This window comes from Anguilla anguilla, chromosome 8 (assembly GCF_013347855.1).
Source record: "Anguilla anguilla isolate fAngAng1 chromosome 8, fAngAng1.pri, whole genome shotgun sequence".
NCBI lineage: Eukaryota > Metazoa > Chordata > Actinopteri > Anguilliformes > Anguillidae > Anguilla > Anguilla anguilla.
In genome coordinates this window covers 32153485-32164964 of record NC_049208.1, presented here as the reverse complement: position 1 = coordinate 32164964, position 11480 = coordinate 32153485, and the positions used below count along the sequence as shown (strand labels likewise).

The 11480-nt window shown below is 45.4% G+C and overlaps 1 protein-coding gene across 1 annotated transcript in view; it reads left to right on the top strand.

The window, feature by feature from the left end:
- Positions 1-2164: 2164 nt before the first annotated feature.
- LOC118233104 overlaps positions 2165-11480 on the top strand; it is a 106650-nt gene continuing 97334 nt past the window's right edge. Inside the window, exon 1 of the mRNA XM_035428460.1 lies at positions 2165-2266. Within this exon, the coding sequence (XP_035284351.1) occupies positions 2259-2266 (8 nt within the window). The 5' untranslated portion in view covers positions 2165-2258. The remainder of the gene's footprint in view (positions 2267-11480) is intronic.

The window sequence follows — 11480 nt, the reverse complement described above, 5'->3', positions numbered from 1 at the left end:
GTTTTTTTGCATGAAAGCTGAGCCCACTGAGCACCTGCTCCCGGGTGAAGTTATGAAGCTGACCCGGCCAACGGTCCGGCCCGGTCCATTCTGACTCCAGACTAGCTTCTTACGCATTGTTTGTTCTGAGGGCAGCGACACTGTTCCATAATCAGTTAAAAAGCGCTATCCCCCCCCGGAGAGCTTATTCATAGTAAAATGAGGAGAGAGTGCGGAAACCGCCAACTTGCCCTCTGTTCAGAGATTGAGCGCTTGTGTATGTACCCATGCTCTGCCCTGGTTTCAGCCTCCCAAATCTCCACCCCCCTCCCCCCCCCCAGCATTATGGGAATAAGAACAATCAAAGGCTTGCTTGACTGGGCTATGGGCGTTTGCTCAGGGTGTTGCCTTGTGTGTGAACACCAGGTCAGCACGATCTCATGCACCTCTATTGCTACAACCAGGCTCTTAATCAGGTCCGTCTGTGCACCAGATTGCGCTCCTGTTTACTTACAACTGCACTTTCTAAGAGCTCTTTATTTTCTAGTCCTAGTTCTAATTCCAATGTTTTCTTTGCTTCCAATTGCAATTGTTGTTACCTGGCCGTGCCGTCGAGAGAGAAAAAAAAAACGTATCTCTTTCTGAGCGAGCCGCGTTCATGTCTCTGCGTGCCGTTTTTGGGAATCGTGCTTGCACCTGGACTTTGTATTTCTGAATTGCGTCCATGTGACTGAGTGTTTGGGGATTTGAGGCCCTTTATGCAGAAATAAATGCAGCACTGGGCATTTGCATGCGATTTCCCTGTGGCCCTGAAGGGCTGTTTGAAATGCCAAGAGGCTAAATTAACTAGTTCTCAGTTTTGCGCCATTTGCATCTCATTTGCATAGGAGGTGCTTGACTAAGGACGGTGGGGTTAGACAACCTTAATTGCTTCCATTCTCATGAAGAGAGAAAGCAGCTTCCGATCGCCATTTCTGATCCAAAAAACACTCGAGTACGTATGGAAATTTTATTTTTTTGTGGTGATGATTTATGTTCGTTTGTCGGAATGCGTCTGTGGCGTGCACTGCTAGTCTCGCTCTGTGGAAAGTAGCAGGGCAAAGCTAAAATGAAGGCATTTATAAATATGTGAGGGTCAAGGAAAGGTGTTGTGAGGGTACTGCTTGCTTTGTTGCCTTAGCCTTCCTCAGCAACCTTCTCTGCTGCTGGGCGGGTGGGGGGTGGGGTTGTTGGCCCCTGCCTTTTGAGGTGTCATCGGGGTGGTGTTGTTCAGCCACATGTTCTGATTGGCAGGCAGGGGGCCATTACCATACAACTATGTAGAACCAGTTTGCCCCAGACTCATGGACGTTCTTTCATATTTAACAAGTGTTTTGTGTTTCAAATGCGATTAATCTCTAATTGTGGGTGGTCACAACAATGAATCATCTGGAATGCCTATATGGGTCATATTGCTTAATAAAAATTGGTCACTTCCACAACTGAGAATTTCATTCTTTTTTTTACTTGCTAATGTAAACCTGGACCCAAGGTTATGTGGTACAGCACAATTGATTTCCCCTTTGCCAGTAGCTGTAGCTAGCATAAGGCATCATACAATGTTTTAAATTCCTGCTCTTCAGAAGAAAAAGTTTTTATCATGCATCTGTCCTCAGCTTTATTTTCACCTGTTTGGAATACCTCAGCCCCAGTGGTAAAATGGTGTTCCATCTGTATTCAAAGTTTTACTGGAACTGAGAGCTGCCTTGCATTGATTTTTTTCTTCTTCTCCATTTGCTCCTAATGGAAACTTCACAGCATCTGAGGGATTTTTCAGCCTGGCTGACCAGTGTCTTCTGTTGGCAGGAGAAGCTGTCACACCAGTGTCACTATGGTGAGAGTTTAGCTACGGGGGTGCTGGTCTCCAGCTACAGTGTGAGTCCAAGTGACAGAACATTTTTGCGAGTTGTGACTCAGCGGTCTTGTTGCTTGGGTACGCCGGGTATCAGATTTAGGAGGCGGGACCTTGTTTAGAGGCTCAGGCAGACTGAGTGTGAGACTCAGCAGGTGCGCTTATGCGTGTGTGTACAGTTGGGGTGTGCCCCTTGTCTCTCCTCAAAGCCCAACCATCATCTCCACACACACACACACACACACACACACACACAAAGGCAAACTCTCACAGCGTCCCGTTGGTCGCCAGGTGAATCTGCATAACGTGCGCCAGCTGTAGCCGAGGGCTGAAAGCGGGTCGTCAGCTTTGTCACGCGCTGTTGCGTGACTGTAAACCAAACCACAAAATGCCTCCGTAAGTACTGCACACAAACAGCTTTATTTGTGCCACATGGCCGCCCTGAGAGTGGAGAACGGGGGTGAAGGCTACCGTTTTACGTTCACCGTCGGCTGTCTGTTGGAAACTCTTGGAGTGTATGACAATTATTTTTTAACCAAGGTAATTACTCCATACGAGATCGAGTTCCTATTTTCGTCTGGTAGGCCTGTAGCCCTGGAATAGAAAGGATAGAATTTTCTTGAAAAATCTTTGGTGTGCTCATTGTTTATTGAAGTTTGCATTGGCTTCAGTGACAAGACAGCTGAAAGAGATTAAAAAAAAAAAAAACTTTTTTTCCCCCCTCGCCTGGATGAGATCTTTATGGGCTCTTTAGCCGATTTTATGACATGGCAACATCTTTAGGAGGGACGTGACCCGATCGTGGTTAATATAGCAGCAGGTATTGCATGATCAGGCCGGTTCACAAGCACATGTAAGACGAGTCTGCAGAGCACCTGCTGGTAATATTATCACGAGAAAGCTGATTTTACCCAGCCAGCCTCTTTAACCTCATTCAGTCCTGCCCAGTCATTCAGATCGGCTTTCTCTGGGCTGTGGGAGCTGCAGGTGGAGGGGGGGTGGGTGGGTGGGTGGGTGGTTTGTGGGGGTCTTATTGGGGCGGGGGGGGGGGGGATCCGAACTGGTCCGGAGCTCGAGCGCCGTCCGAGTGCCGCATAAATCAGGCCGGGGCTCTAACTCACCGCGAGCTTACTCGCCCCAACACCGCCTGCCAGTCGGCGACTCGCCTGCGATTTATACCGCGTTACCCCCCCCCCCCCAACAACCCCTCCAACCGCTTCGGCGTACGAATGCGCGCCGCGTGTAAAATACGATGCGTGAGGATTGCGAGTCAGGGCGCCCGTTAATGGGGGGGGGGAGGGGGAAACCGGGGCGCTCATCTGATCTCTGTGGCGGTTATCGGACTCCGTGGCTCGCCGCGGATTACTTCTCATTGTGCCGCTTAGGCGAGCGAGGAGCGCGGGCGCGGCCGTAAATCCGCCGCTCGCTGACATCGGGTAATGAGTCGGGCGGACCGTCCCCCGCCGCCTTTGTTGCGTGCCGCGCCGCGCCGCGCCGCAGCTGGTCTCCTTATTAAACGAGGCTGCTGTTTACGCGGCCGACTGACAGGTGCGCCTTCCATTCAAATCTCTTAGGCTCTGAATACAAACCGCCAGCCCGCCTCGGACCGGAGCATAATGACAAGCATCTGCACTGCTTTTCAAAATCGTACGCAAATATTTGCCCTTGTCGTTGTCCGTACTTTTTTCTTTTTTTTTTTTTTTTTAAGACACACTTTCTATCTCTAAACTATTTTGTTTGTTACATTAGTTACTGTCTCGAGTCACGTGATACGGGGGGGGGGGGGGGGGGGGGGGGGGGAGGATGGGTCTGTGTTTGCAGTTTCACATCAGATGTTGGGCGCTGGAGGTACTAAATGAAAAGTTATTAACCTGCTACTGGAGGACTGCTGGGAGTCTTCATGTGGAGAGGGAACTGGAAATAATTTGAAGCTCCTACTGATACATAAGTGAAAAATAATGATAGGCCTGACTGGTAATAACTCATCAGAGAAATACCCTTGGTGCACTTAAATGGAAAATTGCATTATCACATTTAGATACCTGTGAACTAATAGGTGTTATATGGGTGGCTTAGAATACCTTCAGGTGCTCTTAATAGGCTCTTATCCATGTGCGATGTTGTGGAAAGGCCTCCTTTGGGGGCTCTGTACTCCGTACTGGGGATTAAGCTAATATTGGAAATCATGAAACTGCAATAACGGTATATATTCCTATGGGTGGTGGTGGTGGTGGGGGGTAGTCATTCAGTACTCTGTATGATTTTTTTTTTGGACGGATGTGAACAGCAGTGTGGCTGTCTGTGTGGAGCTGTGTTTGGGATACTGGACAACAGGCCATGTGGCTCTGACAGCATAAATGGTTGGGAAGCGTTTTCCAGGCGAAGCTGAAAACAATACAAGTTGCTCTGGGTAAAGGCATCTGTTGAACAAATGCGCAGTGTGATGGGACTTGGCTGAAAAGCCTGTGACGCTGGGGAATTCACCATGGGCTTTGGGCCCCGTTTGCATGGTTCAGGATGAAGAACAGGGTACATCGTGTTCCCGGTCATTAACCACGGTTCAAAAAAAGCTTCTCTTATTTAAAAAAAAAATAAAATAAAAAAAGTCTTATCTGGTTTAAGAGCGTTATCCCAGACCGCGGTTGCATTCTGGGAGAGGCGGGGGGGCATGTTTGTTTATTTCTGTCTGAGCGCTAAAGCATTGTTCATTCGCTCACAATCACCTTGTTTTTCTCTGCCCTTGTTGTGTAATGAGTCAAATCACGACCGTTAAAATTTAATAGTGTGTAATCTAATAAGTGCAATCTCTTCCTCACAGTTCATCGAATAGCCCCTCAACAAGGGTTTTGCACCAGGTGATTAAACATGAATAGCCGCACTTGATTATCGTGGTTTTATGTCACTCTTCAGCACACACCATGCATGTTATTGCCTGGGTAAATACGCATGTGAAAGCATGCCTCGGACATCTTCATATAAAACTGAATGTATAAAAAAAGCTCTTTTCTCCATAAATATGGAAATCCTTACTGGAAAATGATCATACTTGGATATCCCCTTACCCAAAGGGCAACGGTTTTAATTGCTCTTGCTTTTTTTCTTGCATGACGCCGCCTCTCGGATAGCTACAGTGAAAGCTGGTGCTTCCATGTTGCTGAGAACACAGTCATTCAAAGTGAGGTAATGGTTAAGCCATATGAATCTGATCCCAGAACGTTTTGCATGTGAATCTCAAGTTAGGTGCGGCATTTGTTCCCTGTAGCGCTTAATCTTGCCTGCATCAGTAAATATCTGGCAATAAAGGCTATCAATGCATAAAGGGACCTGCCAAGCAAATAATTTGAATTTATTATGAATCCCTGGGGGTTTTGTATGGACATTTTTTAAATCAGTCTCGGAACTTTACAGGGCTGTAGTGAGAGTCAGTACTGACTGTGCACCATCCTTTCAATTCTTTGGTCTCTAGGATTGAAAAAGTGACTCTGAGGCTTGCAGTCAATCATATCAGCCAGCAGAATGTTGGGCCCGTTCCCTCTGACTTCATGAGTTTGGAAACTTCTGAGGGAGGGCAGGCCTAATATCTCACGCTTTTGAGAGATGTGCGTTACTGGTGTGGTATCTGGCCTGGGTTGATGTTGTCTTGTGATACGGGCCCTCAGCCTTTGGGGTTTGGAAGGTCCCTGGTGCCAAAAGCTTTCTGAGTGAGTCCTGTGTCCATGAAGGCTTTTACATTCCTGTACCATTCAGTCTATATCCTATCTGAATTGTTTGTGTGTAAATTCAATGACAAGGTATTCTACGCAAAATTTAAATGTCTAATGATGGAAGCAGTTCTTTGACCCCCTGTTTATTTTTGAACACCTGCAAAGCAAGACATTTTATGCTTCCATACATTCCTACTTCAACATCCCAGGACCTGTCTCTTCACCCCCCCCCCATCCTAAAAGTCCTCTTTTTCCTAAAAGTTTCCATTGTTAGTACGCACCTCCTGTGTAAATGCTTGGACCCCCCAGTGTTAATGGCGTTGCTTGGTTTTGAAGTGGCTGAAGCCGTTTCATTGTGAAGGAGCAAAAAAAAAAAAAAAAAACTCCCAGGAGACCCCATAGCCTGAGTTAAGCCAGGGTGAGGGTTATTAAAACAGAAATCCCTCGCTTTCGTCTTGGCTAATGCACAGTGTGCTAAATAGACAGTTACTCTTCCGCGGGCCCTTTGAAACGCTCGCCCCTGAGCAAATTTATGGGGAGGCTGTCGCGAGTATGCAGGATATGGAAGCAGTCGGGAGGTTTCCTGTTTTAAGTTGACGTTGTGTCGTTCCCGGTCGCGCGGTGTTTTGCTTCGTGGTTCCTGACGCTGCAGCTGCGATGTGCTGGAAAGGGAGATCTAAACCGCCTCACTCCAGTCCAAACACCAGCCCCTCTGGTGGAGCTGGGAGGAGGAGGAGGAGTGGGGGCAGAGTAAACACACTCAGCTCTAAACTTCCCCATGAGTGATGACAGACTGCCAAACGCGCTGGCTACCTAACATCGGGGGCATTGGAAATGGCCTGCTGCTGTCACGGGCATTAATAGGCAAAAATAAAGCATTATATTAGTCTGATAATATTCTTCCCAGTTTGAAAGCCATTTAACTGATCGCCGAGGCCAGCATTGCCTCTAGTTATTTTTGAAATGGTAAGTTTTCGCCTGCAAATAGACTTACTGTTATTAGTTCCAGTCTTCCTCAGTTGTGAACAGTTTGAATCCAGGCTGTATGGTGATTTCATATATAGGGTTTCCATAATGGTGCGTGTCCGTGCTTTCACTGGTATGTATTAAATCAAAAAAAAAAAAACTTTTTTTTTTTTTTGTTGGTTCCAAGGTTGAGAGTAGTTTTGATATGGCAGCATATCAAAAAACAAATAAAATCCACCATATCGAAATGCATCTAAAATATCCCCGGGGCATGTCAAAGCACTCTAGAGGGAATGTGTAACGCATTTTGGGAACCACTTTTGAGAAGGCACAGTAGTCACAAGAAATCATAAGAATAAAACAAGGAAACTGATTTTTCTTTTAGATTGCTTGCCTGAGCAGTCCCCTTTCTTCACAGTGCGCCTCGTGCCAGAAAGCGCATGGAGCATAACTGTAGAAGCAAAGACCCCGCCACTTCTGCCTTCTGGCCTCATCCAAGCACTCAAATAAGTATGATTACCTCAATGTGCTGGAGCCAGTTTCATATGAACACTCAATAAGGGCTGAGACTGTAGCTAGAGGCCAATAAGATGTCTGTGGGTGTCATCGTTGCGTGATGACTCGTGGAGGATTGGATTTCACAACACACATTTATCCCTGTCCTCAGGCCTGGTCTGTAATGTGAGGTCAGGGCATTCTGATTGGATGGAGTACCAGTGCTGCAAAGAATTCTGGGATCATTCTGGAAGTGATGCCACCGAAGGCTTCAGGTTCTTTGGGTACACCTTAGGCCATGTAGTACAGGATGCCACAGGGGTAGGTGGCAAGGCCCTCATGGGCTAGAATGGTCTGAATTTTATATTGAAAATCAACCCAAAGATGATCTGGCAACTTGTGCAAATGAAGCTTTAAATCTGGTTATTAACATCTGAGGGAAAAGTAAAAGCCTGGCTGGAGTTGTCCCTCAGCCAAGATGTCAAATAGTTCATTTCCAACTAGCTTTCTATGCTCATGAAGCATTTGCTTGGTAAGTCACTTGAATAGCACACGTTACGACCTCTGTTGTAAGTTTGCGTTTACATTTGGTGTCTTTGGATTTGGTTGGTGGATGGCATAAAACTTCAAGGTGCGTACATGCACGTTTGTCATCTGATTGGCTGTTTCCGTCTGAGCTTGAATAAGCCGCCGCTTTTTACTTACCAGTGGAGACTAGCTCTTTGAACTTGTACTTCGTGTGCTGTGTATAGTGATTGCTTCATTTGACTTTGCATATTTGACCCTATTTTTGTTTGATTCTGATTCCCGACTAGCCCTTCTGGTTTGTTTGCTGATTAGAAATTGTGTATGACCACTGACTCATTTCCTTCGATAATTCTTGCCTTAGCCCTTCTAGTTTGTTTGCTCCATGATTTTGTGCTTCTGGTCATTTACTCTTGTATTCGATTCCAATTCTTGCCTAGCCCCTCTGCTTTCTTTGCTGATTGGATTTCGTATTTGACCATTTGCTTGTTCTCGACCTCAGCTCTTGTTTTTTCCCTCTGCTCGCTGTATAGTGCTCTGCTTAGTTTGTGTATTCCCAGCTGGACTAAACATCCCTCGATCGGGACACAAATTTGTTATTTAGGTTTTTTTTTTTTTTTCTTTATTATTTTTGAAGGTACTCTGGTGGAGATTTAACACTTTGCTTGGGGTATGCTCTTTGGACTTTTGGTTTCAGACTATCGGCTAACTGTCCAAAGTTCAGCATTAAAAAGCCACCCCGTGCCCAGTACCCTTCAAAATCTAGCCAGCTTTCAATTAGATTTGGGCAGGCAGATGGGGACCGGAGTTACCGGTCAGTTTGCAGTACATTTCCCTTACCCATTCCCCATGCATTTCCTTTATAATTCATCCTGTTATGGTCGTACCCTAGACCAGGTCGTAGCACACTTACGTATTGCTATTGTGAATTGATTGTCCACTTAAATAGCCTATGTGTACATGACCTATTCATTTAAAGAATTTATGAGTTGACACCTCATGAATTCCTTATTTACAGTAGCTGATCTGCATGTTACCGGATGAAGACAGTGATGAGTGAGTGGTGCTGGGTGTAGCCTGGACGTCTTAGCACTGCCAGAGTCTTTCATTTCTGGCCACCCAATTGTCACTCGAAAGCCTTGCACCTGCAGTTCTCAGGGTGTGAAACGGCATTCATGCTTTTTTGTCTTGTGGGTGGAATTCCCCTTCTTTAAAAGGTCAAATGACTAGATTGAATAAGGAAGTGGATTATTTCACCTGACAAACGGACGTGATGGCATCTACTTCCTTCAATATTTTTTCCAATTTTTTAAAATTTTTTTTACAACCTACATAAAGGGCAAAACTAAGCTTCTGTGATGAGATCCACAGGATATAGGCAATATTGGTCATCTCTGGAATAAAATTCCAAAAATAGCTCATCAAACAATGGTTCACCTTTCTGCAGTCAATTTCACTTGTTTGTTTTGATATGGAAGTGTGTTGTCAGTCTAAGATTTCTGCTGAAAATTTTTTTCCCAAAGACATTTGTCATGACAGATCCTTTACCTTTATTATGGATATCAGTTTTTTTTCTGGATTGACTGCAAAATACTTGTAGCTGTTTATCACAAGTTGTTTTTAAGACCTGTAAATGATTCCTACTCTGCGTTATTAAGTGTGAGCTCGATACTCGCTGTTTTGTCAGCTTAGGTCCAGGAAGTAAAAATGGGAGCGTTTGTTAGTCAGCTTTGGCGCAAACAAACAAAAGCAAACATTCTGTTACTCATCATGGAAGACTAAAATGTTTCTTGGTAAAGGGTGCCCGCTTGTTTTAATCATGCTGTGAAGCAATACGCTGACAAACATCCTTATTATGGGGGAGGATTTTGTGCAGTTAACCTTGGAGATTGTTTTTAATGATGTATCAGTCTTGTTTGTACCTTGCATGTTTATGTATTTTTTTCCTTTAGTTTTCACCCTGTTAAATGTTTCTTTGCATTAATTTGTAGCACCCCATGTTTGTCAGCCCCATCAACAGAGTAAGAGGAAGTTAAATCGAGGCTCCTAGGTAAAAGGGCATTCTCAGTGAAGCATCTCTTCTCTCTGCCATCATTACATCATCTTTGTTATTTCTGGACGGGGATGTCCAAGGCCACAAACAGCGGGCCCTCTTGAAAGGGGCTGCTGAAAGGAGAGGCTGATCAGGCTCGGCCTCCTGCAGGGGTGCACAGGCTCTCTGGGCCAGATAAGGAGGCGCTCCGCTGTCCTGATGGTTCTCACGCCAGGACGGGGGGCCCTGGGGGAGTGCTATCAGCGCTCGTCCCACACACAGCGGCAGCGGGGTGTAGCTGGCGGGGGAGCCGCTCCGAGGCACCGCTGGCAAAGGCCCTCCTCGTTAATCGTGCTACAATTTCGGCCTTTTCTCATCCTCCCGGAGGCCCCCCCACTGTCTCTCAGGGTCTGCTGTATCACTTTAGTGCCTGAAGTCGATACGGCATCGCTATAATGAACAGACCGTGTATATAGCTTATATGTAATAAACTGCAAATCATTCCCATCCTTCAAATTACTTTTTCATCCTTTATTTTTTATTTCCGTTATATTTTCACATTGAACCTAATTGTTTGAACCCATTTTTCCAGTGGCGCTTGCTCACCATGTTAAATGCCCATTTTATATGTTGCTTTGGTTAAAAGCGTCTGCCAAAAACTAAATTGTAAATTGTGATTGTGTCCATGAAGTCGGCTAACACAACACTTGCTTTAACTGGCAAAGAAATGGACACAGGCCTGGACTTTATGACCTTTTTGCAGAACCTGTGCCATACTTGAATACTGAAAACTTATTCCATCCAACAGTCAATTACAGGATTAGATACTACAGGAACAAAGATGTCATCATTAGGCTGAAAGGCACTAGGTCTTGAGCGGAGAATGTACTGCATAATGTCTGCATTGTCTTTGTGCTTGTGCTTGCGTGTTTCTCATAATATCTTGAGGGAGGACGGTGCATTCTGACAGCTGATATGATGCGTTCAGGATCGCGGCAGCCAGGCAGTGCGAGAGTTTACTGCACCTCAGGCGAAATGTGTGCAATCGGTGCTAATTCAGCCATGAGGAGCCATGTGCACTTCCCCATCGTTCTCAGAGCTGCGCCAACCCAGGCGTGCATATGTGTTGGCTGCGCGTTCATATCCCCTAGCAAGTGGGAATAGCTTTTATTTATATGCATAAATATATATCATGCGCAAGCTGGTCCTGCTTTCACATTTTTGCCTCTTGATGTGATTTGCCTGTACGTGTGAGCAATTTTTATTTATTTATTTGTTTATTTTAAATTTGCTATCTTTACCATTTTCACATTGGTTGCCTGTCACAAATTCTATCTGCTAGACCCCCTGATGAATGCACCCATTGTCCTGCGATAGCTTGAATTGGTGTGATGCTGCACAACATTTACCAGTGGTGCTGCTATGAAGTGAAGTCAAGGTGTACCTGGATCACACTCCGCAACCCAACCTTTTGACTTGGAGCATGAAAACCATGAAATTGTGATCTCTAGCTTGTCTAAGCCTTTGGCAGTTTCATGTTGGTCACCATTTAGTTTCCTAACATTGAAGCTCACTGTAGTTTGATTGGTAAAGCTAATTTCATTTAGCTTGCCTGCTGGTTCCACACAAGTAATTTTTTGAGCATTCTTCTATGGTTGTTGTAAGACATTAGCCTCAATACTGCCAGTGTTGAACCTGTCACGTGTCAATGATTATGTCGATAATGTAATTGGGCACACCGGCATACCATTCATTGTTATGTAAATGGAGTTAACGAGTGCATAGAGGTTTCGACATGAGCCACACAATGATGCACACTGCGGTTGCTCCTTAGTGTTTTTTCGGCAGTTACGGGACTTTCAGCATTTGTTAATGAGTCACACCAAGA